The sequence below is a fragment of the Simochromis diagramma genome, unplaced genomic scaffold (genome assembly GCF_900408965.1).
Source record: "Simochromis diagramma unplaced genomic scaffold, fSimDia1.1 OVJJ01000361.1, whole genome shotgun sequence".
In the NCBI taxonomy this organism is placed as follows: Eukaryota; Metazoa; Chordata; class Actinopteri; order Cichliformes; family Cichlidae; genus Simochromis; species Simochromis diagramma.
Genome location: NW_024386860.1, coordinates 591,796 through 616,125, shown reverse-complemented (window position 1 = coordinate 616,125; position 24,330 = coordinate 591,796). Strand labels below are relative to the sequence as shown.

General features: G+C 40.1%; 2 protein-coding genes across 5 annotated transcripts in view; one reads left to right on the top strand and one right to left on the bottom strand.

The window, feature by feature from the left end:
- Positions 1 to 3,897, top strand: part of kirrel3l (kirre like nephrin family adhesion molecule 3, like) — a 35,214-nt gene extending 31,317 nt beyond the window's left edge. For all 3 annotated transcript variants that reach the window (XM_040029498.1, XM_040029499.1, XM_040029500.1), the window contains one exon: positions 115 to 3,897. In XM_040029498.1, the coding sequence (XP_039885432.1) occupies positions 115 to 606 (492 nt within the window). In that variant the 3' untranslated portion in view covers positions 607 to 3,897. The remainder of the gene's footprint in view (positions 1 to 114) is intronic.
- zmp:0000001114 (suppressor of tumorigenicity 14 protein) lies at positions 2,898 to 24,330 on the bottom strand. 2 transcript variants are annotated; one of them, XM_040029496.1, is made up of 19 exons: positions 24,065 to 24,330; positions 16,238 to 16,382; positions 15,458 to 15,618; positions 13,746 to 13,816; positions 13,196 to 13,365; positions 12,472 to 12,507; positions 11,799 to 12,027; positions 10,145 to 10,284; positions 9,931 to 10,031; positions 9,471 to 9,580; positions 8,528 to 8,658; positions 7,992 to 8,096; positions 7,739 to 7,846; positions 7,250 to 7,363; positions 6,640 to 6,759; positions 6,007 to 6,187; positions 5,082 to 5,350; positions 4,552 to 4,691; positions 2,898 to 4,433 (listed from the first exon to the last, which is right to left on the bottom strand). In XM_040029496.1, exons 1-19 carry the CDS (start codon positions 24,089 to 24,091, stop codon positions 4,272 to 4,274), a joined length of 2,520 nt encoding a protein of 839 aa, XP_039885430.1. In that variant the 5' UTR covers positions 24,092 to 24,330; the 3' UTR covers positions 2,898 to 4,271. The 2 variants fall into 2 exon arrangements, with proteins under 2 accessions (XP_039885430.1, XP_039885431.1); XM_040029497.1 differs by having other exon boundaries at positions 4,552 to 4,688.

The window sequence follows — 24,330 nt, the reverse complement described above, 5'->3', positions numbered from 1 at the left end:
AAACTGAAAAACACTTCCTTGAAGAAACTCTCAAAATAGCAAGCATGCTTTTTTTCCCACATGATACTGAACTAAAGTCAAATTGATGTTTTTTTCCCTCTGTTTTTTTCAAAGGATCCTACCAATGGTTACTACAATGTTCGTGGCCACGACGACCGTCATATTCGCAGCAGCGGATTTTCTGAATACGTGCCCAATTCTCGGCCGGTCTACACTCCATCGCAGCTGCCCTCCCCCAGCCCCGTGTACGGTCAGCACGGCACCCAACCCCGTGCCTATGACTTCTCCCACCGATACGCAACCACCACAGTGAGCAGAACCTCATACGAACAGCAGCAAGCTGCCCAACAGCAGCCTGCCCAGCAAGGGGGAGCTTATCCCACTGACCCCCTCTACAGTGGCACTGCTTACCTACCTGCTACTTATGGCCACGCCTTCACCAGTTATGTTAAGCCTGCTTCCTATGAGAAGGTGGATGCGTACGACCAATCAGATCAGGCCAGCAAGGTCTCGAGCTCATCTCGCTTCTCTTACGCCTCGTCACAAGTGTCCTCCCAGCAGTCCGACTATGGCCGGCCCTCGCAACGTATGCAGACTCATGTCTGATAGGGCCAAAAAAAGAGTAAAGAAGCAGTGAGTAGATAAGTATTTGTCACCACATGTGTGGGCGGACTAACATGAACTTTCTTTACTCGGACAGTCCTGCAAGGATTTGTTAGGACAGTATAAGAAGGGAGGCATGATTTCGGTTATGAATAACCAACCTGCGATGGACGGAAGCATCTACAATAATGTGAACTTGTAGAGCTAAAAAATTAAGCAGATTGTGATGTTCAAGTCAAGCATATGATGAACATTACAGTGCGATACCTCACTAGGTTGTCTCTACATGATGACCACCCAAACTTGCGGAGATGTTCTGCGAGTTCGTGGGCCAACCAGAAAATAAATCAAATGCATCCCTTAAATTTGGGTGGCCAAAACGACTGGGGTAGCTGTTTACCTGCATTCCAGAGTTTACTTTGTGTCAACACTAATTGTAAACATGACCTCGTAAATACTTTGAAAGAAGACAGTACGAGCTAACACGTACAGTATTTGAGGGGGGGTGGGGGGGTAAAAAGGTGTGAAGAACCTTTGTTGTCTGTCATTTTGATGTTTTCGTTGGCATGCGAAAGGAATTGTAAGCACATTTGTGTCTCTATCATCTACAAATGACTGAGCTATCCACAGAGACAGACATGAACTATTCTGCACAACAGGCTAGCTGCACTAACCAACAAGTGCTACAGGCACTCTATTGTAAGTGGAATACATCTGGACTGACCTGTGTTTCTGGAGCCTCTCGTGATAACCTTAACACGTTGGACACAAAGTGTTGTCTGCCAGTGGGGAGAGAAGAATGTGCATATTGCCTTCGTTTTAATGGAGGACTCTATGTTGTACTGACACGGACGAGTTAAGGCAGTGAAAACCCAAAGATGGTAACAAATTGTATAGGTAATAAAAATAGGGGCTGATGTTGAAAACTGTTGATCTACCCCTGCATCGTTTCCTGCTGTACTTTCTGATTGTAAAATCAAGAGTAGGAACTTACCAGAACAATCAAAAGTGGTCTTTTTTTTTTTTTTTTTGGAAAATGGTGGCAATCTTGAACTTGAAATAAACTTGAACGCAGCGTCAACTTCGGCAGGCTTAGGTGGGGTAAGACGTGGAAGGCGGTCCTGACGGGGGACCACCCGCTCTCAAGTTTTACAACTCAACTCAACTCAATCAAATCGTCTCGCTATGTTTACAAGAAACAGTACTACCCTGAAACTGAGTATCTGTACAAATGGCTAAGTCCATACTTTCTCTCTGTTGCATGCAAATGATGTGTCTAGTGAAACTCTTCAGCGTTTATATTCATGTCCATTTCATGTTTGAGACATCGGTTACTGCACCTGACCCGGCCGCATTCCACTTCCTGGGCGTTTTTGGTGTGGACGCTTGTACTGCCATTTGTCTAAAAATATAAAGAAAGAAATGAAACGTTCCCAGGCAGCCTAATGAGAGAACAAATGTCACTTAAAGTGAGGAGGCAAACATCATCGCTTGTCTTTATTTTTCTATTTTGTATACGCCTTAAAGTACAGCGTGTAAGCTGCTCTACTGTAAAGTATCTTTATATACATATGTATCTATCTCAGTTTATTTTATTTGGTATTCACACATTTTCTTGTCTGAGTTGTTCATCATTCCTCTGAATGCAGTTACCATGCTTTGGAACACAACTAATTGCCATTTTGTTTGTTCATTCTTTTAATATTGTATTAAGAATTTTATTTGCTAAAAAAAAAAAAAAAAAAGAGCTATTGTTGCTTGTACCTTTGTACACATATTTATATTTAAATAAAACCATTTCCGATAAAGAACACGGCTCGTGTGAATCCTCTGAGTTAATCAGCCTGGTGAGCTGCTTCATTGGGCATGGGGAACAGTGAAAAACAAAGCCTCCCATGTAGCAAAAATGATGAATACATAAATTAGCAGCACTGTCTATGTTGATTTTCCTATTCCCCCAGTGGTGTGCTGCTTTTAATGAAGACAGATGAGATAGTAGAACCCCCACTGTATGTGTATCCACCTCCTGAAGCCAACGCGCCTATCTCGAAGGGTAACAGGATAGAGCTGCGACAAAGGTAGGTATTATTTGACAATATGAGTTCGCCCTGTCACCTTTGTTCCCCAGGTAGGCCCGCTGCTCACGACAGGGAGGAGAAGAACACGCTCATTACAAGTCTACTGTGAGAAGGGACAAAGTCTCACAAGGCCTGCATTCATTATGCACAACATAATACAAAACAAGGCCCCATCAAAGACAAATGATACAGGTAATGTAATTAGGTGCAGAGGAATCAGATAAAAGATGTTTATTATCATGACTCATATAAAAATAGATACAAACGCACACACACACACAGAGAGAATAAAAGGTCCATAATCCAAGTCACAGTTTGTATACAATGCTTATGAAAATATCTTCTAAAACTTGTAGCCTCTCCCAACTTTCAACATACATATTTTGAAAAAATGATACACATTTACATATGTATATAACCCTGCCAATTGTTTATTCTAATATTTCCTCCCCTTCAATAAATAATCCTTGGAAAATTCTAGTTCTTATCCTGAGTGTAACAGTTGCGTTAGAATAAACCATCGGGTCAGATATGTTGCTTAAGGTGAAGTTGGGTCGTGATCAAACAGAGGAAGCTCTCACGGTGAAGAATGGATTGCATTGCTCTTGCAACTAGTGAAAACCGCACTGATTTACACTCAGGCTGTGTGATTGAAGACCCCAGTCGCCCTGAGCTTAACTGCAGACATGTGCAAAAGCCAGCAAGACCTAAACACCACCCTCTGCCCTTCTCTTGAGTATGAGATTTTGCCTAATCATTCAGCGGCAGGGCCCTCTATAAATAACAAATAAACTGATCTGGGTTGCTACAACTTTTTATGAATCACTCCAGTCTAACTCTTCAATGCTCATGCTAGTGTTTTTCCTATTTTCAGACTGCTGACTACAAACCGGTGTACTTTATTGCTGGCCATTTTCCAAAGCAAACTGTGGGCTTTTAGATTGATTACTGCATTTTCTACCTTCAAGGCAGTTTTTGGTTTTCATTCATTTTAGTAGGATATGAAAATTCCCCTACCTGGATTTTTGTTCTTGTGTTATTTGTTTTTATTGTAGCTATTGTTTTTTTGTTTTTAAAGACACTTCTGTCATTACATAAAACCATAAATTTATAGCCACTTACCGCATGAGCTTACTGGCAATATTTACTGCAGCAAGAGGATGAAAGCATCTCACAAAAGAGAAAAAAAAAAAAAAAAAAAAAAAAAAAAAAAAAATCACATTATAAACTTTAAAATACAACCACTTTCCAGAGTATGATAATGTACTCAGAAACACTCTGAATCCCTTAAAACAGTCACACTGGACAAAAAGAGTGAAAAAAATAATTCACAAACTATATATTTCATATTTCTCTCTGTATTTACCACTTAAAGAGGTCATGAATTGATGGGGGTAACTATGCTCATTGTGCTAAAGATAGTCTTTAAAAATTACATAAAATACCATGCCTGAAGTCAAGTAGCTGATGCGAGTAGTTTTGTTCTGATCAGAATAACATGTTCAGTCTGATGGGTTTTTTTAAAGCACTGATGACCTTGAGCAACAGGATGGGTTAACTCTGCAACCCAGCCTGTTCCCCACACAAACATCAAATATTTGTCTCCTGTTTAATCCATTCTCTGAGCTTGGTGACGCGCGTGTAGACACCAGGCTTGTTCCGACGAGCGCAGCCCTCTCCCCAGCTCACAATGCCCGCCTGGAACCACTTCCCGCTCTCTTCGAAGCACACCAGGGGGCCTCCAGAGTCACCCTGGTGATCACGGTTGGAGGAGAATGGTTGTTAGACTGCATTTGGATGCGATCTGCCCACATCAACAAATTGTTTTTTTTTTTTTCCATGCCTTTAGGAAATGTGCACACAATCTCACCTGGCATGCGTCAACTCCTCCAGACAAGTATCCACTGCAGAGCATCCTGGAGGTGACTTGGCCTTCTGTGACCACGTCACACACGGAGTCGTTGATGATTTTCACTAATGCTTTCTGTAAAATCTGTGCAGCTTGACCTGCTAGAGTACGACAAAGGGATCAGTACTGTGTCACATGACCTTGCCTTCCAGTGCTGTCATAAAAAAGGTATAAACCAATGACTGTTTTCTACAGTAACTGGTTAACGGGGTAGATTAATGTTAGCTAATGAAGGTTTAAGAGGTGACACAGGAGAGCCGATGTCTGTGTTAATATATGTATAGGGAATAAAGTAGATTAGAGAAAGGGATACAGGAAGAAGTGCAAGAGGAGTATGTCGTGATTGGAGAGATTAGGAAACGGTATGGACAGTGAATGGAATGTAAAGAACAGAGTGGGTCACCAAAAAATAAATACATAAATGATTTTTTTTTAAATTAAATTTAAAATGACTACAGTTGTTCAGAGAATCACCATTACACTTATAATACCTCCTTCTCGGAGAGCGCCCCAGCCTGTGACCCAGCAGGACATGCCTGCTGGGAAAACATGGGAGGAATCGGGTAGGCAGATGGGTTGTATGGTATTGGCAAATTGCAGAGGTTCACTGAGCTCCAGCAGAGCAATGTCATAGTCAGATGTCATTTGATTGTAAAGCGGGTGGGGGATGATTCTCTTCAATTTGCGGGACTGCACGTTGTCATGGCTGTATTGGTTCTGCATGCCACTGTAGGACAGCCAGCTGGATGGATTGTTGTTCCTGCGGTAGAACAGTATCATGGAGGAAAGTTTGACATTTTTATATATTTAGGTATAAAATAGGGAAGAAATATGAGTAAGCATGGCATAATCTAATGTAATCCATTACAACAGCCCTGCAACAACATTTAAGACTTTAATCACTGCTGTTGGTTCCGTCAGCTCGACCAAAATAAATAAATTAAAAAAATAAAAAAAGTTTTGAACTGAAAGCAAAAAACATCTCACATTTTTTGGTGTCACAAAAATGACCAGACCTGTCTTACACGCTAAACAAAAGCTTTTTATTTAAAACTTCACAAATGCAGCTCCTGCTACACTCATGCTTAGTTTTGCATTTAACTTTTAGATTGGATTAAGAAATTATTCAAAAAATAAAATGTGTAGAACTGTTAGGAATACTAAATGCTTTGTATGGCAAATATGTGAAAATAAACCCATCTCAAGCTCAGTCATAATTCAATTGTCTCAGTCTGAACAGTATGCTTAGTGCACCACCTATAGGGCACTCTGATTAAAACATTCCCAGGATACCACCACCACCAAGATTCCTTCTGCAATTTTTTGCCGAACTCTGTTTTTTTTTTTCTGCACACTTTTGTATGTTACACAGAGAGAACTACAGTTGTGTATGAGTGCAACAGATCTGTGACTTACTCTGGGTTGCTGGTGACAAAACAGTGAGCGGCCGAAAGAAGCCACGTGTTAGAGATGATTGAGGCACCACAAGTCGGCCCGTAGGTTGAGAAGTGAAGGCTAACCTGCCAAGGCCACTCCCCTAGCTCAGCATTCTGCCCTCCTACGATGCGATTCAGCTTGTAAGGCCTGGTGCCACAATCTGTAATTTGACAGAAAATATAACAGAGGCAGAGAGGAAGCAAGAGAGAAAAATCAGAAACTGAGATTAAGTTAAAGCCATCATGATGCCAAACCTGGCTTCAAATGTAATAATGACTCTTTGGAATCTTAATAAAGGCATACATGCGTATTAGCCGATCCAAAAAACAAAACAACAAAAAAAAGAAATTAAATTAATAAATACAGACAAAGCCTGAGGCTGAAATGTAGGTAAAAAAAAACCAAAAAAGTTCAGAGATAACAAGAGCTGCTTTCAAAGAATGAAATAAAAGCAGTCGAGGCCTGGGGCTCTTTTCTAACAGACAGCCAACATGCAGCTCAGCCCAGCCTCTCCAATCTAACCTGAATGGCAGTGAAGAGATTAGGACCACTTGCAGCAATTTTTAAAAACCCAAATCTCGCAAGGGGTGAAGCAATTAAAGCACGTCTTACCACAAATGGTCTCATCCGAGTTATCAGAGCAGTCCTGGACGCGGTCACATTCGGCATTCACCTTGTTGATACAAACTCCGCTCTTACACTTGAAGCTATAGTCAGTGCATATACTCGCATCTGTAGTGGGGTGGAGACACGTCCCAAAATGAAAACACGCTTTAACCAGTAAAACAGTATGCAATCAGAGAGGCTTCAAAGTGACGCTTGAATACACAATGCAGAGTGATTGAGGAGCTGATTGCATTGATTGGACATATTGATTGGGGTTCAGGTCTAATATCCCTCTTTATTCACAGAAGTGAGAATCAAAAGGAAATGCAAGGGTGCCCACTGTGTGTGTCTGAGTGAGCGAAAGGGAAGCTGATAAAGAGCGAAGTACAGAGTAGGAGGGAATGAAACAAAAAGAAACACAAAGCTAACATAAAATGTTTCGGGTTAAGAATCAGGTCTTCAGAGAAACGTCTTTGTTAAACTGCTATAACTGCTGAGCTGTGGATGAAGGTTCATTATTTAATGGTTTGTGTAAGATGCTTAAAAACAAACAACCCAAATAAATCATTAATATTGGCGGGATTTTTAAGGGAAGAGAATAACAGAAGACACTCACCAGTTTTACAACCAACCTCATCGCTCCCATCTTTGCAGTCTTGCTTATCATCACACTGAACACTCTGTGGCAGACAAACCCCGTTCCCACACTGGAACTCATTTTGGGCACAACCTTGAGGCAATAGAACACAAGGTGAAGAAACTGCAATAAAATTTTAAAATAAATAAATAAAAACTTGAACAAAAGACAATCCAATGAGTTCTAGAAGGACATTAGTGGTGCAGCCACAGGAGCCATTAAAATCTGCCTCCAGAGTTCTTGCATGTATTGTATATGATTAAGCATCTGACAGGACGCTGAGCAGACTGGGCAAGGCTTCAAACAAACTCCATTCTAGATAGAATAATGAGCGTACACAGCCAAGTCGTCACTGGCCGTAGTAGTAGTGGTGATGGACTTTTAATGTTAACACAATTAGCACAGCAAATAGGCTAAATAGGGTTTTTGCATTTCCTGAAGAGTCCTCTAAGAGGTGAGAATACTTACCGCATATTTTCTCATCACTTCCATCCCCACAGTCGTTGACATGATCACACACCCAGAGCTTCGGTTTACACATACCATTACTGCAAGCGAACTGGTCCTTATCGCAATCTGAAACAACAGAAATTTCAACAATTCATCTTAAGAAGATGTGTATATATGAATGATTGGGAAATTCACAAATAAGGATGCCAAAAGAAGTAGTTCTGAGGAATAAAAGGTAGGAAAACCGGGGCAGGGATAAAGGCGAACTTACTGCACTGCCTCTCATCGCTCATGTCACCACAGTCGTTCCAGCCATCACACTTCAATTTCTGGTCGATGCACAGGCCATTGGTGCAGGCAAACCGGTCAGGGCAAGCTTATCCCATAACACATAGAAAACATGGGTGGGTGGGGGTATAGTGACAAATTGAGCAAAACAGAGTTATGCATGTTCACAAGACGAGTCATGCTGCCAATGCTTGCCCCTGTTGATCGGAGCAATTATAAACTCATTTTAGTCAAACTTGGAGACAAAAAAGAGTGGAGAGTATTGAAAGTGACGTGCTCCTGACTGACAGTGACAAATAAAAGGGAGTCAGTAAATAAGCTCTTCAGTGATTAGACTCGCTCTTGAGTTTCCCTGCCACAGATGAGAAAGCATCAACAATGAACAGTTTGACTACCAGTCAGTTACCATCTAACAACATGGTTACTGTGCAGTCTCACAGCCGTCACCGTCACATTGTGACAGACATTTCACTCATAACACAACATGTTGTGTAAATTTAGTTGAGAGACAAGACTTACGGTTTGAAGGATCATAGGAACTGTACTCTGCACTGAAGCCTTTGTCAGTGTGAGACCTATCAGAGTGGAACTTAACCACTAGAACGTTGGTGTCAGAGGTCAAAGACAGTGATGCAACTTCTCCACAATACCTGGAACACAAAAGCAAAATTCAGTTTAAGTTTTGGATAGGGTTATGGTAGCTTTGGTGAAAAAGTAATTGCTCAGATTCTGAAGAGGCAGCACAAGACAGAAAAGTTGTAAACAAACCAGTTTACTGTAAATAAACAAGGAAAATACACAAGGCAGTCAAAGCAGACCAGGAAGTAAGGAAACAGTTTTGTTAACAGATATATACATATGCATAGATATAGTACATATATCAGCCAACATTAGTATTAACCTGACTGGTATTGGCCTATTAGCAAATAAAATTACTTCTCCACGACCATCACTGTTACTCACTGATCACAAAATCTCATAGGTTTGAAATTATAGGAACAAAACAGCACATGGACAAATTCACCTTCTATATGCCATGAAGGAATCCCAGAAAGGCTTTTTTTTTTAAAAACATATTTAGCTGATATTTTTAGATGAAAATACTGCCAATAATTACAACTCCTGCAACTAAAAATGAAAAATACCACATTTCATATGGGACGTAAAACCAACTCTTGTGGATGAACGTCGCATGTTGGATCCCATCCTCCAATACAACCTCATCTTTATTAGGTTCTTATCTCTCCTCATGTGATAAAGCTATAAAAACCACATGATTCTAACTGGTCAGAGGTAATTATGCTATTGGTGCATCATGATGTCATAGGTTGACAGGACACACACCAAATGTGCACCTGTTAATACCACATTTTAGTTTTCACATTCTAATAATATTTCGCTGTGGCCTTGGCACAATGAGGACAATATTTTGGACATCAATATGAGGAACTAAATATCTTACTTGTTTCCCATAATTTCCACATAGTCTTTGTGACATAAACGCGTGTCCACCCCAGGCTCTTTCATGCGAAACATGGTGAACCTCAGCCGTACTTTGCTCCCAGGAGCGACCTGTAATACAAAAGAATAGCTGATTGTCCTTTTTTTTTTTCTCCCTTCACACACAGAACTAAGATACACGCCAAGCCACAGCTATCGTGGAACTGAGCGCGCGCACACGCACACACTACATGCACACCAACAAACTCAACCGAACACACAAAACACTGCAGCCCAGCTAGAACTGCAGTAGAAACAGCAGTCTGACAGATGAAGATAGAAGAGGTACTGAGCAGTAGTGCTGCCTCAGCATCTCTCTCATGGCAGGCTAAGCATGGTGAAGGAGGAGGAGGAGCAGGGGGTGTGTGGGGGGTAAAGGTTCAAGCAGAGGAGGGGCTGGGGAAAGGCAGAGTGGTACATACCGTGATGGTCCAATTGCAGTCTTTAGCAGGAGGATAAAAGCTTGGGTAAAGTGGGGAAGTGAAGTTTCCCTGTTTTTGAGAAAGGCTGCCACCACACCTAACTGAAATGAACATGTCATACATTTAGATTCTTACAGAACATACTGGAGTTTGTCATGGATTTACGTGTAAAGGTAACATCTTGGCACATCTAGATGCATGTCTGCTTTTTTACCATCAGCCTTGGGGATCACACTGTACGCGGCTTGGAAGCCAGGCTTCTGAGCATCAGTCTCAGCTATAAAGTTAATCAGCATGGTGTTGTTAGATGACACAACCTCCAGAGGATTAGAAGGAGGCCTCTGACCACACTTCCTGTGAACCAAGGAGAAGCGGTAAAGCAGCAAGGTAAACAAAATTGATTATGGAATCCAAAAAACAGTCTGAAAACAGGAAAGACAACCATGAAGCCAAGTCATGTGTCTGATGCATTTACTGACTGGAGATTGCGTGCTCCAACTAAGAGAGGGCAAACGTAACTGTATGCATTTTTAGCCAGAAGCACTAAAACACCGATACAGCAAACAGATTTAAAATGCTTCATAGAAAAAAAATAATAATAATAATTTGAGAAGAAATCAATAGATAAGCAGAGGGAAGTGCAGAAAGAGAAAATGAAGCAGAGAGATGGACAGAAATTGCTTAGGCCGACTTTCAAAGTCAAACAATGGGAACATTAGCAAAAAAGTTTTAGCATGGCTCTGCTGGCAGCAGAGCCACGGAGGTGTGAATGACGCTGCAAGAGCAGCAATACATCTACCCTCAGTAGAATAATGTCATTACAGAGTATTATATTATGGCTCTCATAAACCTCATGTCACCTTGGATAAAGCTGATCACTCAATAGTATTATAAAAATTGTATGCATCACTTGGTAACACGCATTTGTTTGGCAGTGGTTTCTGGGTTTGAAATTGCCTGCAGCTACAACTGATGTTGCATTCAGGAGCTTGTAGTTTCAGAATCATATCCATCCCACTGATCACAAAGTGCAATTACAGACAGTGCTGTAGCAGGATTCAGGGTGGCACCTTTCACACGTTTGAAAGGAGAGGTCCCTTTTGAGCCAACTCAATCTCACCAAGGTCTCAGATGTTGACAATAAACGGGACATATAGCACTAAAGGCTTTCAGAGCCCCCAAAAAATGTAATCAAAAATCCAGTGAAAGGATTTGAGTGGAACATGTTCCACCTACATCAAGAAAATATTTGTTCAGATATCCTTTTGCAACCTTTAAGTCAAACATAAAGTAACCAGTTCCCTTCTGTGAATCTCTTTGATCATCGGGACTAAAAAGACAAATGTTGGTAGAAATCCTCCAACCAAGGTTTACAGCAATACTACAGTTTACCTGATGTACTGTAGAAACAAAAGCCCAATTAACTGGTTTACTTTTTGTCACCTTATCTGTATTAGTCATGACATAATGTGGTCCTGAAGATACACAGCATAGTGGGAACTACTACAAACACAGTTTTTGGTAGTTTAGCAGGCAAATACACAGGTGTGTCTGTGGAAAAATGCACAGCAGACCTCTATGAAAAGTGCACAATTGACCACCTTTTATACTAATGGGCTGAAACGCCAACATGTTGATAGGTGTTATGGCTTATTTGATATCATACTCGATATTTGATCACAATATTTGTATTTTTTTTTTTTTTTTTTTAAATACTGGAATTTCTTTCACAGGGAATACGGCAGTAAACACAAAAAGACATTTAGCTAGTAAATGGTATAGTGGTATTATCCTTTAATTTCCTTTAATAAAGAATCATTATTCATACTCCTACCACAAACCTTCTGGATATTTACACCACTACTTACTTTGTAATGGCCTGAGAATCGTCTGGACTCAAAGAGTCATAGATGTAGACAAAGTCGTCTGAGCAGTCATCCTCAATGTAGAAATAAAGGAAATTCACAACTATAACGTTTTCCTCCGAGGCTCGGATTTGCCACTGACACCGTGACTTGGGGGGGTAGCCTGTGGGGTACCCTGGAGATGAAAAATTCTGGGGATTTGTGTCAGCTTCCAGACGGTAGAAACAATCATCTGTGAATGAGAACACTGGTTAAATCAGAGTGTGCAGGGACATGTGGCACTGGGAAACAGCCAAAAGAAAACATAATCATCATCATGGCCTGTAGTGACTTTGTAAAACACATTTACACAAATATTGTAAATAAATGAATAGACTTTTGCCTGAAGAAATAAGTCATCTGTAGTTAGTTCTATACCGTCACTTGATTTTAACGTGAGGACGGCAATTACGGTAATGCAAAATAATACATCTGAACGTTAGAACCCATCAGACGGAGTCAAAGAAAAGTGGCTCACTCTTGCCTGATACTCAGTTCTCAATCTCTGACTATAGCAGCAGCACATGTACAGTACAGGATAGACCAGTCATTCGTTACAGACTGGCAGGAGCATGAGCATTAAGCCAGCTGGAAAATTACAACTGCGAGTGATTGAAATGGGACATGCAGTACTCACTGGCTCTTGGGTCCCTGGCCATACGAGAATCCGTGACTAGAGACAGAGAGAGGGGGTGGGTGACAGAGAAACAGAAGGAAAGGTAAGAATGGGTCACTAAAGTTGGGAGGCTGATAGAATTTGATGCATGAGCCTAAAATATTTGGGTTGCACATTTTCTGTTCCATTTCCCTGCGGTTAAGGGAACCGGTGATGGTGTGTAGCTCTTTCTGCTCCATCTCACCTTGCCCTACAGCAGCAACTCATACATCTCTGTCTAACTATCTGGGACAGCAACATCAAATCATACCCACAGAAATCATTTTAAAAGGAGGACCGAAACCACTGAGTCACAGGGCCAACACTTGGCTGGTGGCCAGGATGTGGACAAATGCAACGTGAATGCTGAGAAGACAGAAGGAAGAAAAATGGCTGTCTCGAGTGAGGCCAGGCCCCAGCTAATATCATTAGAGGATCCAAACAGCATAAAATGTGCAATCTCAGATGCAGCACAAGCTGAGAGGTCTGGCTTATCAGTTATCATCTTATCAGCACAACTCAAAGCAAGCCCCTGTAATATAAATACAAAGCACACAGAATACCAATTTGGAAAGCATACAACAATAACGCTATTCTGATCTGTATTCACAAAGCTTTATCTTTCTTGATTTTTAAAAATCAAATACTAAAACCAACTAGGGCAATACGTCTTGTGACCCCCCCACCAGACCCTGGTGTTACATACGTGAGGCAGTGACTTGACTGATGTTGACATCAGGGGCACTTGCCGAGCGGCTTCGCCTAATGCCACTCTCCAGTGCATCCAAGATCCGCTCCTCTGAAACTTCCGGTATCATCTCCAGGTCGCTGTGTGGAATGTTGAACTGAGACCAGTAGTAGGCTTTCACGCCCTCGCTGGTGTAAGCAGACAAATGGAAATGGAATCAAAGAAACAGACTTGAGCATTCAAGAGGTCACAAAAACCTAAACAGCTAAATACCAAAAGCTAAAATAGCTAATATTATTAGTTACTGCTACTAGCCACTGATTCATATATTACTACTGTGGAATACTACAAGCATAGCTCCAGGCGGTATTAACCAATTAGACCACATTGAATCCTGTAATGCTAGCAAAAACAAAAACCTCTGTGCAAAACAATCATTTTCTTCCTTCAAGATTTAGTGCATCTTTTTTTCTTTTTTGGACATCAAACCTAAACAAACACTGTAGCGGACTGTTTACTACAAAAAAAAAAAAAAAAAACATAGAAGAACTCAGGATCACAACAGTACCTGAATGCAGTGACTACAGATTTGGTGTAGTATTTTTCAAGGATTGGATCTCTCTTTAAATAGTTCCCCAGCTGTGGAGAGACAATGTATTCCACTTAATATTCATAAGATCTCTGCATGTGTTCATACTCAACATATAAATAGCATAGTAGTTAGTATAATAGTTAGTGATAAGAGCTGAAACAAAAGCTTAATTTGCTTTCTTTTTATAAATTATATGTGACTGAAAGCAGCACAAAGACAGACCAGAAATATTTTGGTCTTTCTGAAAACTACATAGTCATTTTTTAAAAAACGAATCAGAAGGTTTTTGGTTCAATCCCTGGCTGCTCCCAGTCTGTGTGCCAAATAACCTAGGGTGAGATACTTTTCCCAAGTTTCTCTCCGATCCACCCATCGGCGTATGAATGTATGCGATGTTAGACAGAAAGCACTTACTCAGGAAAAAGCATAGAAAAAAAGTGCTTGTATGAATTGGTGTGAATGGCTGAATGAGGCAAGTTGTATAAAGCGCTTTGAGTGCTCAGGTAGAGTAGAAAAGTGCTATATAAGTATAGGTCCATTTACCGTTTTGAATTAGATACTGAAAAAAAAACATGCTAGAAAGTTAGGCTGAAAAAATGTCTAGTGGAGGATTTCACATCTATTAGAGCTTAATCATTATTTATTTATCTATTTTAAGAGCAGACTGGAGTCTTTTAGAAGCAAGAATGGGGAGAAAAATTAGTTCAACAAAACCAAAAACCAGACTTGATTAAGTAGCGAAAATGACTTGGGTCAGAAAAACGCTGCAGTCTCCAAGTCAGAGCTCATTTAAGATGGACTGAAGGGAAGTGGGATTGCACAGACAAATCAAAATTGGGGAATTTTTCTTGAAGTACCTGTACACCACATCATGTAATATTTTTCAGTAGACTGAAACTAAAACAAAGGGAGGCTCTGAACAGCTGGAATCCAATATCAAGCAAGAATTAGCAAACACTTGCTTTCTAAACTACAGCATCCTCAGGACACTCGGGGTGCTGGTAAAAAGAGAGATGATGCAATACAGGGGTAAATATGATTGGGTATCTTTAAAAAACAAAAACAAAACATGTTGCTTGCATCAAATTCAAAATGTGTGTAGATTTTCTTAAATATTCTTACTTACAGCATGCAATGCTGTCTTTGTTCTTGTTTTTAGATTAAATATAAGGGTTCAGTGATATGGAAATGAGTGCATTATATATTGTCTAGATTTTACTCGGCATCCTTTCCAACTTTTTTTGGAAGCAGGGGTGCACATCGCAAAGCTTTCATCCAATTGTCTAGTCATCTAATATTCTTGTCCAGCACTTCCACTCTAATTCTCATCTAACACCCTCACTTATGTAGCTTTCAGTGAGAAAGTGTGCGCTTGATGGGTTTGAGGGAGGGCTTTTTGTTATCAACATTCTCCTAAGTGGTGCTACAAACATCTCCACTGCCTCCAATAATAGGAGATGCTGTTGAGGGAATTACTCAGGGAATGCACGGAGTTTTATTCCACCCACACAAATGTGCCCTTTAGCGCTTTCTGTGCACTGGGATGGACATATTTAAAAAAGCATTTCCTCAATGGCAAACAACATTCAGTGCTAATCCTTAACAAGAGCACTCAAAACTCTGCTCTAAATAGTTAACAATAACAATGCACATGACAGAAAGGGAACAAAACAGGGTGTCAGACTTACAACTGTCTCCAATTTTTCTGCCAGAGCCTGGAATTCTGGGCTGTTGGTGTCCTCCAGGTTTTGGTCATAAGGTTGATTAACCAGCGTCATATGCCCGCTAAAAACCGGTACTGATTGACGGAGCTGCTTACTGAGGGCGGCATCTGAATCAGCATCTTTAACTTGGAAGAGAAGCAGATGAGAGTTAAGTGTTTGATCAACAAAATGGGATGAGATGGTTGCTTCTGATGAAAGGGGAAAGTTTTCAACAGGCCTTCAAGCACAAGCTGAGACTGTACAGTGCAATCTTATGCTGTGACGACAGTTTGCTTCTCAGGGCAATTAAAACAGTCAGTTAAATCAAGACTGTGTTTATCAAGACTTCAGAAGCCTTTTTATCAGGCTCCGTATGTGTAAATGACAAGAAAGCTGCGCCATGGTCTCTGTGACATTTTTCTCCTTTGCGTTATTAAAAAGAACGTCAGAGCTGTCAAACAGGCTAACACTAATGGGAAATTACAAAACCCAAACAAGCCACTCTTGCACTCACATTCAAAGAGCTGTGCTTTCACAGCAAGTGTAAATGATCTACTTCTCTGTTTATCATGCTCTAAAAGGTTTGGCAGTAAGCAATGTTAACAATGCAACTATCCATTTACATTCTGTCAAAGACAACTCTGATTTTCGGACAGATCGTCTGCACACAATGTCCAGCAATTGTCTTCATCTTGAATTTATCAAAGCACGCACGCCAAGCACCCACCCTGGACAGCATATTCAAAGAAAGCTTTTAATACTCACAGACAAAAAACCAAATGAGGAAAGCTGCGACGGCTGAAAGGATGAGAAGTGCCACAACAACACCAATCACGATGCCAGTCTTGCTCTTTGGTGGTGCCTTCTCTTTTTCGGTTAAAAAGTCGATCCGCTCATGTTTGTTGCGACCCTGATGCAGAAAACACAGTGAGCAAACAGAAAGGAAGCCACATTGTCAGTGCAGACAACATTTACACCGCGAGCTACAGAGAAATATTTAGTTTTTCCTAAACCTTAAAATAGTGACCAAAATTCACCGGTAAGAAGTGGGTCTTTAAAACAGACTGTAGAGAAGATGGACATAGCCTCTGGGTCTGAAAAATGAAGCCAATGTATCCTAATGGCCAGCTAGTTCTCTCTGGTCAGCAGTATAGAAATCTATTAGAGAATTAGTGTACTGCTCATTTGATTGATACTTAAATAAAGGTTTTCCTAATTAGCTTATGGTCTTTATTGTTAGTTAGTTTCATAAAAACTACTTGTTGACATTATAAATAATGGTGCCATTTAGAGGATGATGTCATTTAGGGTGTGACACTGCGTGTAGTGCCTATAGTGTTTAATGGTAGATTTTTGTCTGCACAAGTCAAATCTCTGTTTGTAATGTACAGACTACCATGATCAATACATGTTTTTGACTTTTGCGTGGAGTTTGTGGTGGGGCATGGCCTGCAGTGCCGTGCAGGGAAGGCGGACGCACCTGCATGGCACTGGGTCCTGCAGTATTGTTGTTGTTGTTGTCCGTGTGTGCGGCTGGCAGCGAGAGAGAGCCGCAGCCAACTGTGTGTATACAGCAAATAAACGATGCTGCAAAGCATGAAGGTGCACCCAGGTCTGCTGTGGGTTTGTTATGGGTATAAATTATTTTTGCCTCTCGCTATTATCTTCTCCATCTATGGTTCAAACCTACCATTTCTATGAAATTTTGAAATGTAGATTCAAAGTGATTTTTATTCTTTTAATTACAGAAACAACTTTGCAAACTCATTAATCCCACAACAGAAGTGAAAAGCACATCTGTGAGTTCTTCAAGCTTTACTTTTTAAACTTCATATGTTTCATTGGCTGTCATGAAGAAATGAGCTCCCTGTATACAAGGTAGAAAAAACTGTTTTATTCCAAGTAATATGTTGCTGCAATGCAACAGTTACACGTGTTGTGAAACACTTTGGACTACTTTCCAGGAGTGACAAATTCAGACAGGTGACTTGTTTTTACACAAGACTGACAAAACCAGTTTAGTAACTGTGCCTTTTTTATTCACGCAGCAGCACACACGCTTACATTCAGAAATTCAGCATGATAACCAAGATAAAGAAATCATAATATGGACATGTGCTTCAGGGTGTGTGTGTGCCGATACTGTATGAAAGTCTGTTACCAATCTCGCTCAAGTGGGTGGACAGAGAGAAAGGTTTTAGGCCTGTTAGTAATCAACACACAATGAATTCAGTGCCAGTAGCCCCTGAGTGAAGAAGCCAGAGTGCCATTAGGGATGGAGAATCACTTTGGTATTAAATCAATTTGTCAGATGTGCTGCCCCTTAAGATGGGGGCTCAATTACATGAGTCTAGATGATAACTCATGGCAATTAAGGCCTATTCTTGCCCAGCTAGGGCTTCCACACATGCTTTCTAATTGGAATCTGGAACAGCAATCATGGGCTAAAATGAGGGGAATCATTAGATATGGGGTCAGCAAGTGCTCCAGGGTCTCTCGTTATTAGTCACCCTGATCATAGCCCAATAAAACTATTACATACTTTTCACCATATTCTATTCTTCGCTAGAAGAAGGAAATACTCTCTCATTCTGAATATGCAGCATTTTTTTTTTAAATACCAACTCAGTGAGCTATGCCACCCTAAATGACTGTAGGCCATCAGTCAACACTGAACTATGAAGATGTTGGCAGAAACTAATGTAGCCTAGTTGATGTGCAGGTTTACAGCGTATACCTGCTAAGAAAGCTCTGGCATTTAAATATGCCTGCTTAAAAATGCACAAGCATACTTAACAACACAGCCTTGCAATAGAACTTCAACCTTCAAAGACACAAGCACTGAAGCTTCTGTGTGAGCATACCACACAAGAGTGAGAGCGCAACCGTTACAGGGCTCGTTATTGTTGGCATCTGGTGGTAACCAACTACGGCAACACCTCAAGGCTGTGGATATAAACAGAAAAGAAAAAAAAAAAAAAAAAAAAAAATAGGACAGACGCAAGTGTAGAAGTATTGAAGGAAGTTACCTGTTTCCACAGCAACAGGAGATGACTCATAGTAACGAAATGGTTCTTTAGCTAGCTAGCTTAGCTCAATGGTTCTCAAATGTTGCCATCTGGAACATGTAGCAGGGCTTTAGAGACCTGTACTTCCAGTTTTACAAACGGTTGTTAATCCAGCAGCCATAACTAAAGTCAATTCTCAGTTTTCTAGCATCATTCCAGCTGCTCCAAGGCACAGTAAGAGCCCCTCTACAATGTTTTATTTTTCATTTTTAAGGCATTTAAGTGGGTTTTTGTGGCATGTATGGTTTTAAAGTACTTTAAACTCTTGCACGATTTTAACCTCTCAAGCACATTGAAATCTTTATACATTGGCTTTTTTATATCATTACATAGAAGTTTTTATTTATTGGACAAACTCCATTACACTACTGGCTTCAAACTTAAAAAGCTGTTAATGGTTAACAAGAAAACAACTTTCTTTTATTAAAAAGAGACAACAAATTTCATTGTATGTGCTATATGCAATGACAATAAAGGTATTTGATTATATCACAAGGCAAAACCCTTATAAAAACAAACTCACAAACAGAACTAATTAAAGAGCTGCCCATCTAGTAAACAGCATTTTATCTCTTGATGGTTTATATTTAGATAATCTGGTATCGGTTGACGTGTTTCAATTATTGGTTAAATATGTATAACCTAAACAGAACAACAACATGTGTTTATGATTATGATCTATTCATCACCAGTAAAAAAAACAAAAAGAAAGAAAAAAAAAAAAAGGGGAGAGAAGAGAGAGATTTAGGAGGAGATTTGAGTGGTATGTACACAGCAAAATCTCCAGTGTTAAATTAACACTGGAGAGTGTCTATATGGGTCCACACCTCTGAGTGTTAAATACAACACTGTTGAGTGTTAAATTAACACTTTTGACAGTGTTATATGTTTAAAAGTAACCTAGTCAGTTTTGAAGATTAACAATGGCTAACACTGAGCAGTGCTGATTTTCTAACACTGGAAATATTTCTAACATTTTGAGTTATTTCCAGTGTTAGAAAATCAGCACTGCTCAGTGTTAGCCATTGTTAATCTTCAAAACTGACTAGGTTACTTTTAAACATATAACACTGTCAAAAGTGTTAATTTAACACTCAACAGTGTTGTATTTAACACTCAGAGGTGTGGACCCATATAGACACTCTCCAGTGTTAATTTAACACTGGAGATTTTGCTGTGTACCAATTGCCCCATCTTTACAACCAAAGAAGGGGGAGCACAAAACACACACACAAAAAAACAAAAAAACACTACAGTATGAATAAGAAGAAGAGGAGGGGTTATCAGACAGATGCATCATCTTGTCGCAGTTCAAAAGGAGCACTTGCCAAACAATTGAAGAAGCAAACACCTTTTTAGCAAAGCGCAGTCTTTTTTTTTTTTCTTTATCCCCAAATTAACTTTAAAGCAGTGCAGTCATCTAATGAAGATCTAAACCATTGCCCCCAGTGTTTCAAGTTTCATGACTTTGGAGCTGCATATGGTGTGTTGCTCAAGGACAGGTTGTCTACACCTACACCAAACTCCATTACACCACTGGCTTCAAACTTAAAAAGTTGTTAATGGTTAACAAGAAATCAATCTGGTTCACCACATTGGGTGCAGTCGTCACTGAGCACGTCTTTGTCGTCTAACCAGTCTTACAAGCAGGAAAGTTCAACCATGAGGTGTGGCTTCAAAGCTTACTTGTGAGCTTTTACTGTGTTTTTTTTTTAGTATATTCAAAAGCAGTTTCTTATACTTTGAGATACTACCATTTCACTTGATTGTTTTTTAAAGGACTCTATACATCTTCATTTTTGACATAATCGTTTATCTAATGACTATAATAATAAATTGCTAAGAAAGACAAAGACAAATGTTACGCAATTTGCAGTAGTCAACCACCACTAGTGAAGAAGGAACACAGAACTGACACAGTTGACATTTAAGCCACAGCCAAAGGGAACTGCTAAGTGGTTACAGATGGTGTCGTTTAAATGATGACATGCAAAGCCATAAATATAGATAGAGATATATATAACTTGTGGTACCATAACAAATCTAAACGTCTGACATTGAAAACATTTTTTAAAGTACTACGCGTTTCCAGATACACACTTATACACACCCACTGATCCTTTAAGACTCTTAAGACGGGTGTGAACAAAATTTGAGCAACATGCAAGCTGCCATGTTTCTACACCAGTGTTTGCTCACATAGGTGCCACCTGGTATTCTGTGCAATCCTATCAGATATTTAAAAGAAGAAAAAAAAAACAAGGACAGCGACGACTTTGTTCTGTTCTTTTAACTCAAGTGTAGCCCTGTGCATTTCTTAGACGTGGACTTTCTGAAGTTTTCTGGGGGCTGCAGAGTCACAGCTCCACAATGATACAAAGCTCACAAGAGGCCAAGTATTGTACTGCCATACCATTGTTAGACTACTGAGGGACAATTTATATATCAAAATCAATAGACTAAAATCCAGAAATTTTTCTTCTGTATTTTTCCCTTGCGCAGCCCTAGAGGCTACATTACACGCACAATGCAGATCCATTGCGTTATGATAGCAGCAACTAATACAGCCTCTAGCTGATCGCCTCGGGCAGAGACGAGGACAGGCTGGCCACTTGTTTTTAACTCCAGACACCCAGACTTTTCTCTGTAAAACTAGTGTGCAGTCTCACTAGATGGTGACCTAAGTGACATCAATTAATGCAGATTTTTACCGAGCTCCCTCTGGAGCCACAGCAGGCTTTATGCAGCTTGTTAAACATATGCAGTAGTTAACCTTAAAATCCATAAACACGCTTCTGTCTAAAAATGATGGCTTTACCTTATATGCCTTTGGTACGGCAACCACTAGAGCCAATCAGCACAATACAGACTGCAGCGATGTCATTAAGTTTTAGTGAGCAGACGCCTACACACATTTCTCACCTGACAATAGCTCCAAGCATACAGCGGGAAAAATGTTGAACCAGGCAGAAGGTTGGGAACAGATAATTCAACAAATCATCCCTTACTGCATCTTACCCAGTACTGAAGGAAGAACAATACATCAGGTCGTGCCCACTGGCACATTCTGTACCCAAAGATGCAGACGCAGGCTAAAGCTGAATTATGCAATAAAGTCTGTCAGGCTGAACATTACTGACCGCATTTAAGACAGTGTAAGATTTAAGCCAGTTTTGTCAGCGTTAACAGGGATGTACCACTCGGTGAAGTCAACATAAGATTTGACATCATCACCGTGTTCCCGTCACATTTGTTGCTAAGTTTTAACATGGCTGGTTTGAAATGTAGGCCGAAACAGAGAGGAAAAGGCAGCACGGCCTTGCTTGAAGAATTATTTACAAACTCTGCTGAGTCACCACACAAACAGCAGGCAGAGTGCATTAATCACAGTATTCCCATTTGATCCAGTATCTAAGATCGACTTCATTGTGAGTAATCAAATCTTTAAAAAAAGAAAAAAAGAACTTGGGGAAACTATGCAACAACAGTTTCGTTCAAGCAACAGTCTGTCATAGCTTTAAGATTAAAAAGGTAAGGTGTGGCAGTCAGCTCTGTGGCTCTGCATTTAAAAGATTTCTTCTTGGGTTTAATGCATCCATCCATCCATCCATCCATCCCCAACTCTGTCCTTGAGCATGTATACATGTCAGAGAGGTTCTGAGTTACTTGAGTATGTTTTTACACCACATCGGAAAAGGAAATAGGTCAGGCAGTGAGGTGGTGGTAAATATAGTAACGATAAGAGGCCTACATGTGACAATGTAGTAATTCTGCAGTTGCAAATGAACTACAAGTACACATTTACAATAACCAATTTTGATTTATCACATTTCAATATGCACACTTTTAAATTTAGAAACATTAAAAGCTTTTGTAGATTTCAAATTTTGCCACAACTTTAAGAAACCCTAAAGGACTGGATGCATTTTTTACCATCTTTATGATCAAGGCTGGACAACTACTGAAGGTGTTCATACAGATGTGCGCAGGTTTACTATCTACAACAACTTCTTGTGCTATAGCATTTGATTTTGAGTCTTGTAGATATGCGTAACATTTCAAAATTCATATAAAAGGTAGTATTTTTCTGTGTCTTAGTAGAAGTCAGAGATTGAGTCACAAAACACTCTTCCACTTACTTGGGTTAAATGCTATGTATTGAGAGCATCCTCAACCTACACGATGGTACTGGAGATATTTCAACACATTATTAGTTAGCTCTTTCTTAATGTCTTTCAATATACAGTTCCTGTTATTTATTCACACTACACCACACAGTGAACTTGCCTGGAAGTTTGAACGTTTCTCACTAAGCTGAGAAGTTGAAGTGCTAGTAGTTTTAAGCAGCACTGACCAAAGCCTTGAAACCATTAATGAATCCCTTTGCTAAGAGAAATTCACCTTTGGCTGTCTGTCACTTTTCTTTCCACCCACATGATGTACTGCTAATGCACAGAGTCTTAAACAAGACTGAATTACCGTATGAAATAAGTAGAATGGTATGGACATTTAAATAATGTATGCATGTTTCTGGAAAATTTGACCTGTAGGTTGGGCAAAGAACGCTCTCGGCAGTTTTCTCATCCTATTAGCACTGAACATGCAAGCCTGAGTAAATTTTGTTCAGTAAAAAGCCTTTTAATGCCAACAATAATAACTTTATTGTCAAAACTGAAGTCCTGCTCATCCACCAGCCTCCATTCTCCAAAAGCCACACCACACCTTTTTGCTGGGAAATCACTGGAAATGTGACGCTGCTCTGGATATTAGAATAGTTTCTTAGAAATGTGTGTGCTTCTAAGAGAAAATCTCAGGGCCTCTCTGCCAGCACAGGCTACCCAGTTTTCTGGATTGGGGCAATCTACAGTTTAGATTTTTTTTAATTCAAAGATGTAAATGACATTCAGTCAAACCTCTAGTAACAGACTGTCTGAGACCATCTCAGTTTCACTTCCTCTTACTGCAGGAACAGAAAACAACTCTTCTCAGGTGGTAACCAGAAATAGCTCACAGGCTTAATAATTAATCATTAATAGTTGATCTGATATTACACTAAACCTGCCTAAAAGATGCAACTTTGATTTGTGAAAAGCTGTTTGTTTGTCTTAATAACATGTCAAACACAAACTTTTGGACACTTTGTCCAAAATAAAAAACGGAGAAGGACCCATTTTTCTACTCAAGAAGTCTCAGTTTATCCATTCATTATGATGAGGGGACATCACGTCGCAAGGTGGGCGAGGCCTAGAAACAAGAGTCATTTAAGACTAGATTTAGCAGAAACGCTGTCAGGTGCTAAATATACGAGGATCAAGGGTTACACTTTGCAGAGATGTATTAGTGCCTCTTCTTGTCGTGGACACGGCCCACAAAGAGCCTGTCAGCAGCAGGTCTAACTTCAGAAAATCTGTGCGACTGTGAGCGTGTCCAAACAGGAAACACCGAGGTAATGCTGATACCCAAGACTTAATAAATAAATAAATAAATAAATAAAGACTCGCATATCAAGTTGTACAAAACTTACATCTTTGTCATATCTGGCGGAATGCATCTTCAAAGAAGGATCCAAGAGAAGTCCCACGGGATCGAGACAACCCTTTTTGTTTTCTGTAGCTTGTTAGTTTGTTCTCCTTCACAAAAATTCAGCAGAGGTTCGGACCTTGAAGCTGTAGTGTTCAGTAAAAAGTAAATAAGTAAATCTTGTAGCTTCTTGACGACGAATCAAAGCTTCAGCACTCACTTCCTGAGTCGTCGAGGGCTGGGAATGCTGAAACACCTGAAACCGACCTT